The 14,827-nt window shown below is 47.9% G+C and overlaps 1 protein-coding gene across 3 annotated transcripts in view; it reads left to right on the top strand.

Annotated features, from left to right (window-relative positions):
• Positions 1-14,827, top strand: part of NAA60 (N-alpha-acetyltransferase 60, NatF catalytic subunit) — a 39,625-nt gene that overhangs the window by 16,299 nt on the left and 8,499 nt on the right. For all 3 annotated transcript variants that reach the window (XM_005312135.5, XM_005312134.5, XM_005312136.5), the window contains 3 exons: positions 4,985-5,100; positions 6,664-6,793; positions 7,564-7,660. In XM_005312135.5, coding sequence (XP_005312192.1) covers positions 4,991-5,100; positions 6,664-6,793; positions 7,564-7,660 — 337 coding nt within the window. In that variant the 5' untranslated portion in view covers positions 4,985-4,990. The remainder of the gene's footprint in view (positions 1-4,984; positions 5,101-6,663; positions 6,794-7,563; positions 7,661-14,827) is intronic.

The raw sequence follows: 14,827 nt of genomic DNA, 5'->3' as shown, positions 1-14,827 counted from the left end.
CCAAGCATTCAAAAATCATGAGTTAGCCCTCCAAAAATTAGAAAACTGGGTTTAAAATCTTTGTTTTAAAAAAAAAAAATACGGATTTTTCCCCCCTTTGGTCTTCTGATTTCTGAGCATTTAGGTTGTACTCTTTTCATGTTCCTGGCTTTTCTCTAAATATGAGGGCTAAAAGCTTTTTTGAAAGATTTGGAGATTTTTGGTTATATGAACCTGGCAGCTGAGTCTTTAAGAAAAACACCAAATATTGTGAAATTCACAGCAAAATTGTCAGAGTTGGTAATCACACCTCCTGCAGCAGTATAATTGACCAAGATTGCTCAGTGGCCTGTGCGAAATGATTTTTTGGCCTCTCTCCACTTCCGATCGAACAGATATCTACATTACAAAAACCACACTTGAATTAGCCCCCTCTTAGCAGACGCATCAGGGATCAATGGACTCTAGACCATGTACTCTCCTCTCTGCCAAAGAGATGAGCCCTCCAATTTGTGGTTGAGCCATGGTTGGGGACACTTTGTGTTTCTGCTCTGGCTGTACCCATTCTGTGCATAGGGCTGTGAGACAAACACCTCTTCATTTAGAGAAACACACCAGATGGCGGGATCATGTCTCTGCTCTTGCTGGCCCAGCTGGGGAAGCACAGACATAGCCTTCTGCTTTGGGGATTCCCTCTGTGGAATATCATCAAGATAATGTTAGGTCAGGGGTTCCCAAACTTGGTTCGTGGCTTGTTCAGTATAAGCCGCTGGCAGGCCACGAGACACTGTTTACCTGAGCGTCCACCGCACCGCTTCCCGCAGCTCCCATTGGCCAGGAATGGTGAACTGTGGCCACTGAGAGCTGCGAGCAGCCATACCTGCGGATGCTCAGGTAAGCAAAGCGTCTCACGGCCTGCCAGGGGTTTACCCTGAACAAGCTGCGAACCAAGTTTGGGAACCCCGGTGTTAGGTCAAACTAAATTATCCCGTGGTCCCCTCTGGTGTTAAAATCTATGAATGTGAGAGCATGATCCTCCTGGGTTTCCCACAGTGTTACAGATGGATCAGTAATTTTCCTGATTCTTAGTATTAGTTGGTTTTGTTATCTGTCTCCTTGTTACTGAACTACCATGTGCTGTGGACTAGCCCAGTACAAGAAGGTTAATGGTGGTCATTCTATTTCCAGCAAAACAAAATACAGACTCCGGGATGCTTTTGTCTCTGGGGTACCTTGTTCTAATCCTATACTTAACTCCATGCTTTCTAAAGATAACCTTTTTCTCTATACCATTACCTGTGGTAATGTACCTGTAACCAATCAAAGCCATGAGACAAAAGGAAAAGGGCTTCTGTCTTGCAGTTGGGGTTTTTGGTCTTTACACTATCACTGGGCTCAAACAAGTTAATGGGATGACATCTGATGAATGGGTGGAGTGATTGCAATCAATGGCTTGAGTGTCTGCATCTTGTCTCATTGCTCATTCTGAATCTGTGTGCACTGTAGTTCTGTGTGGGGCCCGCTCATGAAACATCGAAGTCCATAGGACAGGGTTTCTCAGACTATTTTATGCTGTAGCTATAGACCGTCTTGACACAGAGATTCTCTGGTGGACACCACCACTCCCCTCCAGCTCTATGCCTTCCTGAGGGCAATTTGAGTCACTAGGACAGGATTAGAGAGATCAGATGAAAATAAATTTACAGCAGTGTGATGGGTGTGGCTGCTTGGCTACTCCCCTTTGTTTTGTGTATCTGTTTGACTCTATGGCGTAGGTTGGCAACATTTCAGAAGTGGTGTGCCGAGTCTTCATTTATTCACTCTGATTTAAGGTTTCGCATGCCAGTAATACATTTTAACATTTTTAGAAGGTCTTTCTGTAAATCTATAATATATAACTAAACTAGTGTTGTATGTAAAGTAAATAAGGTTTTTAAAATGCTTAAGAAGCTTCATTTAAAATTAAATTAAAATGCAGAACCCCCCAGAGCGGTGGCCAGGACCCGGGCAGTGTGAGTGCCGCTGAAAATCAGCTCGCGTGCCGCATTCAGCACGTGTGCCATAGTTTGCCTATCTCTGTTCTAGGGGCATGTCTACACTTGCCATTTAAAGCAGAAAAAGTCCCTTTTTTGTGCAAAAACCATGGGAGCGTCTACACTTGCCAATGACTTTGTGCAGTGAAACTCAGCAGGTAAACGGACATCCACCCCTCCCCCTGTAAAGCCCCGGGAACTTTGAAAATCCCCTTCCTGTATTCTTGGCAAATGCTCATTTATCTGGCCAGGTGACAAGGCCTGCTCCACGGAGCAAATGATTCCCTGCTTGGAGCAATGCTGAACTACTGGAGCTGATCAGTGTTTGGGGAGAGGAGGCTGTGCAGGGACCCAGGATGTTCTCTCTCCCCCTCCCCCATCACCTGCGTCCCCTTCACACAAGACCCATCATCAAACTGGAGAGAGCTGCACTGTGGGATAGCTGCCCTAGACTGCTGATGCTCATTGCTGATGGAAGTGCTGCTAATGTAAACACTCTGAGGCCTGAGGAATTAAGTGAGTACGCAAACCAGAGCTAAAACTCTGCAAGTGTAGACATACCCCTAGATTTTACAGGTTGCCTGCAGCCCCCATTATGTCCTTCACTGCTTTCCCTTCCAGTTCTGGTGTTCTGATATTTGATCACTTGAATTTGACCCAGAGAAGCACCAGACAAAAAGAGGGAGCTGGCTGGTTTTGAGTATTCATCAAACAAGCATTTGGAAATCCTGAGAGTCCTGAATTGGATTACAACTAGTAGAAGGCATTGCTTGAAGTCCTAAGGAAAGCTTCATGATTGTGACCGAGAGCTCCACAGATCATCTAAGAGCTGCTGTAATAGGGAAAAACTCTGAAGCTATAGAATCCTGGAGAGGGGAGGGACCAACAGAGGTACTGATAACTAAAGATGGCTTGTGGGGATTCAGATTAAACAGTTGCTGTTCATTCACCTGTTGTTTCTCTGGCTTCTCATAACTTGTTTACTACTGTAGGCCAGTGGTTTTCAAACTTTTTTTTCTGGCAACCCAGTTGAAGAAAATTGTTGATACCCACGACTCAACAGAGCTGGGGATGAGGGGTTTGGGGTGTGGGAGGGGCTCAAGGCTGGGGCAGAGGGTTGGGATGCAGAGGTGAGGGCCAGGAATGAGGGGTTCAGGGGTATGAGAGGGGGATCTGGGCTGGGGTAGGGGGTTGGGGTGCGAGAGGGAGTCAGGGTTCTGGGCTGGGGGTGCAGGCTCTGGGGTGGGGCTGGGAATGAGGGGTTTGGGGTACAGGAAGGGGCTCTTGTTTTGGGGGGGGCTCAGGGCTGGGGCAGAGGATTGGGGCATGGGGTTGGGGCGTGGAGTTACCTTGGGTGACTCCCGGTCAATGGCGCAGTGGGGGTGTTAAGGCAGGCTTCCTGCCTGTCCTGGCACCGTGGACCACGCTGCGCCCCGGAAGTGGCCAGCAGCAGGTCCGGCTCCTAGGCAGAGATGCACAAGCAGCTCCACACGGCTCTTGCCCGCAGGCACCCTCCCCCACCCCCCAGCTTGGAGTCCTGTGTGGAGCTGGTGTTCGGGATGGGGGTAGTGTGTGGAGCCCTGTGACCTCCCCTCCCCCACCCCCAAGGAGCCAGACATGCTGCTGATCGCTTCCGGGGCACAGCGTGGTGTCAGAACAGGTAGGGACTAGCCTGCCTTAGCCTGGCAGCACCACCAATGGGACTTTTAACGGCCCAGTCGGTGGTGCTGACCAGAGCCGCCGCGACCCAGTGCCTTACATTCCACAGCCCAGTACTGGGTCACGACCCACAGTTTGAAAGCCAGTGCTCTAGGCCACCTGCCACTTGGCATCTTGAAGAACACTTGTTCTGACTAGCAAGTGTAACCTGGCTCTGCTTCCTTTGTGCATACCAGTGTGTGTTTGCTCTGCCACCTATTGGCTGCTTTATTCCCTAGTACTTAAATACATTGACAATATTGTCATAGCAAAACTATAATGAAAGTTTTCTATAATTACACTGATTCTGGGGTGGGAAGAGAGGGTGTCAAGGTTTGTATTTAAACATTCCCTGCAGGGTGGATTGATTTACATCAGTCACTTAAATCCTAATTTAAATCACTAAGTGGAAACTTTGATTAAAACTGATGATTTAAATCAATATTTCCATTTGTACTTCCTTTATTTTCTAAAGAAAGGTGTTTCTTATTGGTTGAGAATTGTTAAAACATGTTAATTTACAATTAAATAGAGCCTTTACACTGGATTTGATACTTTTTTTGCCATTTAGGAGGGTACACCATAATTAGAGTAAGTATCCATGATGAGTGGAATCATAAAAACTAATAATTTGAGAACTGAGCCAGTCACAGCTCAGGTACGGAGAAGCTATAACATAGGAATGTGAGATCACCCAGGTGGGCTCAGTGGATGATCCTGATGAGATACAAAGATGGTGTCTCCTGGAGTTAGAGGCTGGGTCTCAATGCTGTGATGACTTTGCAAGTCTCTTGCATCCAGTAGCACGGGCCTGGATCTTCCACAGGCTCAAGCTCCTAATACACTACATGACCTATTGTGCCATAGTTATAAAGCGTGACCTCCAAATTTGAACATTTTCCCCCTAATTCTGTCTTTATATAGGAAAGCAGCCTTTAACCCAAAGCTTTTTTTGTGGAGGCTCATGGATTCAGCATTTTTTTTTATTTAACATATTTTGTACTAACGTCAGATTTAATTTTAAACAGATTATTTTTAAAGGAAAAACTTGTAATTTAAATGAGGAAGCCCCCCCCCCCTTTTTTTTTTTTTTTTTTTAAATCATGATTTTTATCTCCCCGTGCCATACAGAACTCAGATTGGCCTAAGAATGACTTGCTTGGCAGTGAAGACTCCCCCTAGCCCCAGTGTTGCCTTTTTTCCAGATACTAACATGTCTCAAATCTGAAGCTTTCCAGTGCATCTTTCCTAATATGCTTCCTTTTCCTTTGCAGGTGTGAATGACAGAGGAGGTGCCCCCAACTGCAGTTAGTGACATAAACCTGCGTCTTCTCTGCCACGATGACATAGATGTGGTGAAACAGCTCTGCGGTGACTGGTTCCCAATAGAGTATGTAACACTCCTGTGGAGGGTGGAAGGGGCGCACGGAGAGACAGTCTAAACAATTAGTGTGAAAGTGTGGAGCTGAGAGCATAGGCAGGTACTGTGACAGGTGCCCCACATGCCGATGAACTTCAGTCCTGACCATCACACACTGCCTGTCTATTCCTGTGTCACCTATACAGCACTGCCAATGGTCCATCAGAATTCGGGGGTCTTGAGAATGAACAGCAGAAACAGATAAACTCTCTTGTTTCTAAAGAATCCCAAAGCCCCCACCAAGGGAACGGTGGGCATCTTACAAGGAGCTTTGTAATAAAGGGGGGAAATCTTGGAGCGGGCTGCCTCTTTAAAGGGAATACTTTTGTGGGGAGGGAGGCGGGAGTCATGTTTCCACAAGAAAGGATGGAATCCTTGTCAGTTGGGTTACTGATAGCATAGAATGAAATTAGCCAAGCTGGGATATGGTCCAGACACCTGGGTTAACACCCACACCCTTACAAAAAGTGCCATGGGATCTTTAATGATTACATGCAGAGGCCTTAGTTTTAACTCCATCCAGAAGAGATTCTCTCCATCAACAAAACTTCCTAGCTTGTCTTGCATCTGAAGAAGTGAGGTTCTTACCCACGAAAGCTTATGCTCCCAGTACTTCTGTTAGTCTCAAAGGTGCCACAGGACCCTCTGTTGCTTTTTCCTAGCTTGGATATCTATTGACAGGGCCGGCTCTAGCTTGTTTGCTGCCCCAAGCCCAAAAAAAAAAAAAAAAGGTTGCCGGACCGCCGAAGCAAAAAAAACAAAACAAACAAAAAAATGGCAGCCGCAGGGAGCGCGTGGAGGGCGGCCAAGGCGGCTCGCAGGGGGGTGAAGGGCGGCGCCCGCCCGCTCCCTCCGCTCATGGGCAGCCAGGTGCTGCAGCCCACTCGCAGCCGGGCAAGAGGGTTTCCCCTTCCCGCCTTGGGGTGTCTCTCCCGGCCGGGCAGGCAGAGCCCCCGGGGGCTGCAGGAGGTGCTGGCTCAGCCGTTCCTTTAAAGGCGGCACGGCTGGGCCAGGCACAGAGCGGCGGGGGATCGGAGGCCGGTGCAGGCGGCAGGGAGTGGCGCATCCCAGGGAGCCCGGAGACATGATGAGCGGCAGGGATTGCTAGTTCCTGCGCCCCCGGGCGGGGTCCGTGCCCCTGCAGGGCTGGGCTGGAAGCAGAGCGTGGGGAGCCGGCCGGAAGTCCGGGGGGGCTGCCAAAGCAAAAAAAAAAAAAAAAAAAGCACGGCAGGGCGGCTGGAATATGCCGCCCCTTACAATGTGCCGCCCCAGGCACGTGCTTTCTCGTCTAGTGCCTGGAGCCGGCCCTGTCTAATGACTCCTGTAGAAGAGTGACACCTACTAGACTGCCAGCACTACTTCCTTCAGCATCTGAGTGTTTGTTGCAGGTCTCCCACTGAAGTCTTATTCTGGCCCAGCTTATGCTGTAACCCTGCCAGATTCCACAGGGTGGCCTGACTGCAGGCTCATGGCTCAATCTGAAATGCTGTGTGTTCCCTAAGCATTCATGGGTATTGCTCTTTTTCTTCCCAGGTACCCTGACTCATGGTATCAGGACATCACTTCCAACAAGAAGTTCTTTTCCCTTGGAGCCACCTACAGAGGCACCATTGTGGGAATGATAGTAGCTGAGATAAAGAGCAGAACAAAAGTGCATAAAGAGGTAGGCAACCATAGTCTAAGATGAGATGTGCGTATACCCCCAAACGCTTACCTGCTCTGGGGCCCATTTCTCTCATTGCCTAGCTACTCATTTGAGCGGTCAAAAGACCAAATTTTTCAAGACCTTTTATTGTGCACCACCAGCAGTTCATTTTACTAAGCTCCAGTTGGTTACTGAGGGCATAACATGGCCTGTAGAACATTGTATTACTGTTGATGTGTAAGAAAGAAGATCCCAGCTTGACTCAAAGCCTAGAGTCTGTTTGCAGAAGCTGGGAGTGGACGACAGGGCATGGATCGCCACTGTCTGAAGACAGGCTGCAGGGCTAAATAGACCATTGGTCTGACCCAGTATGGCCATTCTTATGAAGAGTTGGCAGAAAAAGCACATTCTAGCTGGTAAACTACGGACCTTTGATCTGGACACTCAAACGTGGAACCCCACAATGCCATTTAACACCTTTCAGTAAACGACTAAACATGAAACAAGTGTGTTTAGTTAACAGTGGAAGACGTTAAAGGAACTAAATGATTACTATCCCCCAACTGGCAAGAAATATGAAAATAGCAGAAACGCCTCCCCCAGCCCAAACAGGTTCTTTCCTTTTCCTCCATTTAGGGGGCTGTGTTTATCTCCCCATTTCCAACAGCTCCATAAAGGCACCTGGGATAAGAAAACTCTTCTGTGAATAGATGCTTGCTTTGTTTTGACATTATACACTGTGCTATACACATGTATCCTACTAAATGCTTTGTCATGTCTCTACTCAGGATGGAGATATTCTAGCTTCCAATTTTCCGGTCGATACTCAAGTTGCTTACATTTTAAGTCTAGGAGTGGTGAAAGAATTTAGAAAACATGGAATAGGTAAGAACATTCTAAATAGCTTTTCTATGTCTGTTGCTGAGCCCCAATCCATTGTGTGGTTTATTTACCCCTTGTGACTCATGTTTGGTATATGGGTGAAGCTTATAGAACTAAGAATGTCTTGACTCTGCCCACTTCAGAGACTAGCTTGCATGCTAAGCTTGTATAGAACTTGTCATGTCTCACAGAATTGGAAATAGGATACAGATTACATCACACTAGCTCACTGTTGCATATACAGTGAATGAGAGTCCTTACCATCTGGTGGCTGTTCAGTGGCCTCTGAAAACAGTAGGTAGATCTCAGTCCCATTCGCAGTGGATAGCTGACCATGCTGAAAACACTGTCATAACTATCAAACTTGCTAGCAGTGCCAGCAGATCTGCTGTGGACTGAATGACTATGGAGGCAGAACTCCTCAAGCCCACAAAGCTGGTCCCTCCAGGATGGGGTTGAGGCATGCTGATATTGATGGGGGGGGGGGGGAAGGGGGAGCGGGCACTGTCATTGCTCATACTGTGCCTGTATTGTGCTCTGAGGGGGGAACTACTGGCCTCAGAGGCTGCAAATGTGTGACATCTTCTCCAGCTGTTTTAAAAAAAAAAAAAGGGGGGGGGGGAGAGAAAACAAGGGGGATTCAAGAAATAGCACAATAATGTGGATCAGAATATGTCCATCAAGTGAGTGCAGTGATCAGTGTGAACCCCAGCTACAGCACAACAATTTCACTGCCATGGGGAAATCCTAGAGTAACAAGTCTTACCTCTTTGATGTGGCAGAATGTATGCTTCAAGGCCAGATAAAACGCTTTGCTTCAAGTGATTTGCACATGTGTATTCCACTCTTGGGGAGTGAGCACAGCTGGTGGGAAAATTTTCCCTCAGCGGTATCTGGGGGAAATCTGGTATTGGGACAGCTCAAGCTTCCCCTGCTGTCACTCGCTACTGCATGCAGGTATAAACGGGGGAGCTGCCCCAGCCCCACTGGGTAAGTAAGTTCCTCCTTACTGCCCATGACAGTTGTTGGAATGTATTTGTCTTGCTTTAATAAGTACTCTCAGCGTGTTATAGTTACTTGTTTGTATGGGCTTTAGTGTTAGAGCTTTCACTAACCAAAGTTTACTACTTTCTTGGTTCCCCAATTTGGGGTTCCATTGTTGGGACCAAGGAATACCTCAGTCGCTGGGCTTCAAGGCCTGTCTTTGCTGTTCTAAACCAGGGGTGGGCAAACTATGGCTCGTGGGCTGGATCCAGCCCCTCAGAAGCAGCCCTCGGGCGGAGGGGCAGAGGGCTCCATATGCGTTGGTCTTGCCTCCAGGCACCGCCCCCTGCAGCTCCCATTGGCCGGGAATGGGGAACCCTGGCCAATGGGAGCTTTGGGGGAGGTACCTGGAGGCGCAGCAAGGGCAGTGCATGCAGAGCCCTCCACCCCGCTTCCCCCAGGGGCCGCAGCACTTCCTGGAGTGGCGCGGGGCTGGGGCCAGGGCAGGCATGCAGGGAGTCTGCCCTGGCCCCTGGAGCTGCTTTAGGTAAGCGGCGTCGGGCCGGAGCTCGAACCCCTCCTGCACCCCGCCCCCCAACTCCCTGTCCTAAGCCCCCTGCCTGCACCTTGCAACCCTCTTGCATCCCAATCCCCTGCCCTGAGCTCCCTGCTGCACCCCAACCCTGTCCTGAGCCCCTTCCCACTGTCCGCACCCCTGCCCTGAGCCCCCTCCTGCACTCCACACCCCTCCTCTGGCAAAATTCCTTTCCCTGAGCCCCTTCTTGCACACTGCACCCCCTCCCACGCCCCGCACTCCCTCCTGCACCCCAAACCCCTGCCCTGCATACAATTTCCCCACCCAGATGTGGCCCAAAAAGTTTGCCCACCCCGTTCTAAACCGATGCCCATGAGTGACCCACACTCTAGTTGTTTAAAGTATATGGGTGAGTCTCGTATTAGGGGCCGGTGTCAATTTTGTAAGGACTTCAAGGCAAGGAGCAAGAAAGGTAGAGAAGCCAGATTGAAGTTTCTTTTGATGTAGGCTGCTCTGAAATGACCTTCAGAGCCTTTCTGGGTAGTGAGGGTACTGAGCGCTTTGGTTTCTGAGAGAAGTGCACCTCCAATGTTGGATGAGTCCTAGCACTGCTCACTTTCTCTGGTGGCTGGGAAGAAACATAAGGCTTCCACGGTGGCTGTTGGGAGAGGAAGATCATCAGTTCCTAAATCCACCAAGCAAGGGGACAAAGGGTCAAGTAGGGTGCAATAAAAATCAAAGCCTTCCTCCTCTCACTCATCAGCCAAGAGAGCACCATCGACTCTGGCTCCAGGGCAGGCACCATTGAGTCTGGGGCCCAAAGTAGTACTGTTTTTGTCTCTTGCACACCAGTTAAAGACAATTCTGTTACCATCCATGACAGAGGCATATGCTGGGACGAGGAACTTGTTGAGCTTGTTGGTGCCAGTGTCCCCAAAGGTGCAGGAGATTGTTCCTATGGTACTGGCAGACCATCAATCTCCTGCGTCCTGGACCTCTTATCTGTCAGTACCATTGAGGAAAGATGGTGGTGATGGCTTCTCTTCAGTTATCTCCAGTTTCTTGACACTAATCTTCAGCAGGTGTCAGGAGAAGGTGATTCTTCATCTTCTGACTCTTGTCTCCCAACCACAGTGTCTTGCTGCTCCCCTCCCACATAAAAACAAGCGGAGGATAGGTATTTTTTATTCCCACCCCCCCTCCTGGGTCCCTCGTAGTCTCAGCTATCAACAAGAGGGAACGCCAGGGCAGCAGGCGACTATCCCTAAGTTGAAGGACGCCAAAAAGCTTGACTTATTTGGTAGAAAAATGTGTTCTATGTTGGGGTTACAGCTTAGAATCACCACCCAGCAGGCTTTGATAGGGTGATATGATGCTAGCACCTGGGACTATGTACTGAAATTTAAGGCTAAGCTGCCTGAGGATGCTAAACAAGAGTTCCTTTTGTGGGTGAATGAAGGGAAGTTAGTGATAAGAACTTCACTTCAGGATGGTTTAGATGTAGCTGACTTGGCTGCTAGGACCCTGGCCTCTGCCATCATCATGCATCGGTGCTCATGGTTGCACTTTTGGGGGTTGGCCTAAGAAGTCCAGCAGACTATTCAAGACCTGCCATTTGAAGGGTCATCTCTCTTCCTGATGCAGACAGATGATAAACTTCACGGCTCCAAGATGACTCTGAACTCCTTGGTATGTGTACTTCTGACCTGTCAAGGAAACACTTTCATCCTCAGCAGTCTCATCAATACCCTACTCTTGTGCCTTACCAGGACCTAACAGACAAAAAGAGGAGTTATAGGTGCAGGTTGATTTTCTTCTTCTGCAATAGCTCCTGGTCCATCTAGGCACCCTGGGGGCACTAAACAAGCATGTTGATGGGCACAGGAAACCTGTTGGGAAGGAGGGGGGAGAGTTTGCAGAGCTTCCTGCAGCTGGGGAAGTAATCTGGGGGGAGGGTCTGATCCAGCCCCAGATTCCATGCAGGGGAAGAGGAAGTCCTGTCCTCCCTGGCCTAGCCAGGACTAGCAGCTGAGCCCAGCTCCGGTAGGAACCACCAGCCATGTCCCCAGTCCCGTCCCTGCGCCACAGTGATTTACCTCTTTACTGGCTGCCCTGGGCACTCAAAACCTACTGCGGGGGAGGGTCACATGACCACTTTTGTGGCTTCCCTTTACTTCCCTGTCATTCATTTTTCTGTGGGGGGAAACAAAAATTCTGCGCAGGTGCAGTGGCACAGAATTACCCCAGGAGTAAGACGTGCAAGTCTGTCTTTACCTGGATGACTGGCTTGTGAAAGGTGGTTTCAGGTACTGTCCGGTGTCGCTTGTATCCAGTCAACTTTCAATGCATTGGGTCTATTGATCAACTCAGATGCCTATCCTCTGAACTGGGGAGAGGATAGAATTTACAATAGCATTATTGGGCTCAGCTCAAGCCAGAGTTTTCCTTCCAAGGTCAAAGTTTCAGACAATTTGATCCATTATTTTAGATTTCAAGGTTCACTCACTCAACTGTATGAGGCTTCTTAGGCATATGGCTTCTTGCACTTACATAATCTGGTGTGACAGATTACATCTCAGGCATCTACAAAGTTGGCTGTCCTCCATATTCTCGCCAAGCCATTGTCCTCTAAACATCGTGGTGTGGGTGCCTTCTCATATTTTACCCTGTAGATTGGGGAACAAACCCTGTCAACATATACATATGTGTTCCATTTGTCCACCATCAGCTGCCACTGATGTTGGTGATGGACGTGTCTTCCCTGGGTGTTGAGCAGCTCATCTGGGTTCCCTGCAAATGCGAGGGTGTATGGTCCACACAGGACTTGACTCTGCACAAGCCTGACACCAGTCTGATAGCTTTCCTACTCCATATCAAGGGGAAAAGCCTGCTCATTTTCACAGATCATGGTCGCCTGCTCCACCCAAACCTGCAGGCACTTCATTTAACAACCTTGATGGTCTATGGTTAGACTCTAGGGAGGAGTAGTGTTCAAAAGAGGTTCAGGATGTGCTTTTAAATAGTAGGAAACCACCTACTAGATCTAGTTACCTCTCCAAAGTGGAGCCATTTCTCTGTCTGGACTTGACAGTCTAGAATTTGGCCAAAATCCAGCATATCTTGGCGTAGCTGTACCTAAAACAGCAAGGGTTGACTGTTAATTTTATCAAAGTCCACCTAGCAGCTCTCTCTCCTTTCCCCTGTCAGGTTGGTGATCACTTTCTTTTTTCTAATAAGATGTCAATAAGATTTTTGAAAGTCCTGGAACAGTTGTATCCTCAGGTACAAGATCCTGTTTCTCCATGGGACTTAAACTTGGTGTTGTCAAAACTTATGGGACTCCTTTTGAGCCTTAAGACAGTTTACCCACGTCCTCATGCAAAGTTTGTGTCAAAAGTGGGTTTCTAACTTCCACATCAACCAAGTGATGTGATTTATTTGCCTTGCCTTTGTTCTCCTTGATGGGGAACAGCTGCACACTCTGGATGTCAGGAGAGCGCTGGCATTCTACCTCAGCAGGTCCAAGCAGTTCCGTTTGTCTTCCTAGCTGTTTGTGGCGGTCACAGACAGGATGAAAGGCCTCCCACTCTCTTCTCAGTGGATTTTGTCTTGAATAGCCTCCTGTATTTGCTTGTGCTATGACTTGGCTGACATGCTGACAAATTGAGTGACAGCATATTTGACAAAATTGCAAGCATTCTCTGTGGCCTTCCTGGTGCAAGTTCCAAGCATTTGTAGGGTGGCAACATGGTCTTCATTGCATACGTTTGCATCCCATTATGCCATCAATCAGTATTCTGCCATATTTGGACGAGTTGTCCTCCAGTTCTTGTTCAGATACACTCTAATCTGCCCTCCTGATTTCATGAGTTGTGAGCCACCAAGAGTGGAATGCACATAGTTTTTTCTTTTAGTGATTGACAGTCACCTGTTCCGTAACTGTTGTTCTTTGAGATGTTCTACATGTCAGTTCCACAACCCGCCCTCCCATCCCTCTACATCTGAGTTTTCCAGCAAGAAGGAACTGAGGGGGTTTGTGGCCTGTTCCATGGTTTATACCTTCGTGCAATAATGCATGGCAACAGAGGGCACTCATGCCTCCTTGATGGGTATTGCTGAGGGAAACATTTCTGACAACTGTGCATGGGACACACACACACCAAGAGTGGAGTGGAAATGTGCACGCATCTCGAAGAACAGTAGTTACAGAACAGGTTAGTACAGTTTTCTGGTGTGATAGCATGTACCATCCTTGTCCTTAAGCATCCAATTCATAGAAAGAAATGTGCCATTCAAACACTAGCAGCTGGGACACAACGCCAAGTCTGGTAGCAGTGACCATATTAAGGTATTGTTCAGCTGGGGACATGTTAGACTTGACTTGATTTATTTGAGCTGTTCAGTAGATAGGATTATAATTGTCCTCCCCTGAGCACTCACATCTGCAGAGCTGCAGACCCAGGCTGATATGATATGCCATAGAAATGATCTGGGTTGTGATCTATGTGGGAAAGCACCAAACTGAAGCCTTGGTTCAAGTGCTGTCTTGGGACAGACTCTAGGTTATCCTGAGAATGGAATTCAGGGAAGTTGGTAAAAGGAGGGGTCTCCTGTTTTCATAAGGAGGTCTCTGAGTCACCTTCAGATGCCCCAGCTGGCTGGTGTATCTTGCTGGAGTTTCTCGATTAAGGTCAACATTTCTTGCACTTTCTAAATTCTGTCCCAATTTAATAACACATTTTTCTGAAAGACCCTCTCTAAAGTCCATCCATCGCCTTGGATCAGAGTTCAGGATCAGATAGCTATTACAGAATAGTACGTTGAAATGTTCCAGAGCTACATAACATTTAAGGGATTGACGTTTTGAGAGCTTTTCTTTTCTTATCCAAGAGCTCTTCCATTTCCACTCAAGAGCAAAATCTTTCATGCAGGCGACTTTTTGCTCCAGGCATTTTCCACCTTTATTGGAGCTCTGATTTCTACAGCAGACGCTACCTGGCTTCAGTTTCTGGCTCTTTCTTCTCCCGAAGCTAGAAGGGAACTGGATGGAGTGTGGGATGCAGACTAATGCGACACACTGTTGAGAATTTAAACTGCTCTTATTTTATTATTCATTTAGGTTTCCTGGGATGGGTGGGAAAGTGTGCAAAGTCTTAGCAATGCAGTAGTTATCTTTCCAGGTACACAGGAGAGAAATTACCATGCAGCTTCTATATTTAAATACTCTTCCACGTTGAATTCCCAAAACCAGGTTCTGTATTGCTGATATCTGGTTTGTCTTAATCCACCTCAGTGCCAGGGGCTGGACTGGATGACTTGTTGTGTAGGACCAGAAGAGACCTGTTGTTTTATATTAGCATCCTTAGCTGGCCTTGTTGTACTTAGGCGGGGGGGAGATAATGTTATGTACTGGGTAGGGATTTTCAGAAGCACCTAAATGGCGTAGGGGTACAAGTCCTGACTTTCAATGAGACTTGTGCTCCTAAACTACTTGGGCACTTCTGAAAAATCCCATTCACTATGTGGTTCTTTACACATGGATTGTAAAACTGTAGCAAAAATGAGGTCCATGTGTTTGAACATGTACTAGTGAATCATGTCTTTATTATTGCCCAGTGGTATTTCTGATGGGAGAAGTTAACGCTAGCTTA

This window comes from Chrysemys picta, chromosome 10 (genome assembly GCF_011386835.1).
Source record: "Chrysemys picta bellii isolate R12L10 chromosome 10, ASM1138683v2, whole genome shotgun sequence".
Classification (NCBI taxonomy): domain Eukaryota; kingdom Metazoa; phylum Chordata; order Testudines; family Emydidae; genus Chrysemys; species Chrysemys picta.
Note: the sequence above shows the minus strand (reverse complement) of the source record. Positions and strands in the feature narration are given on the sequence as shown.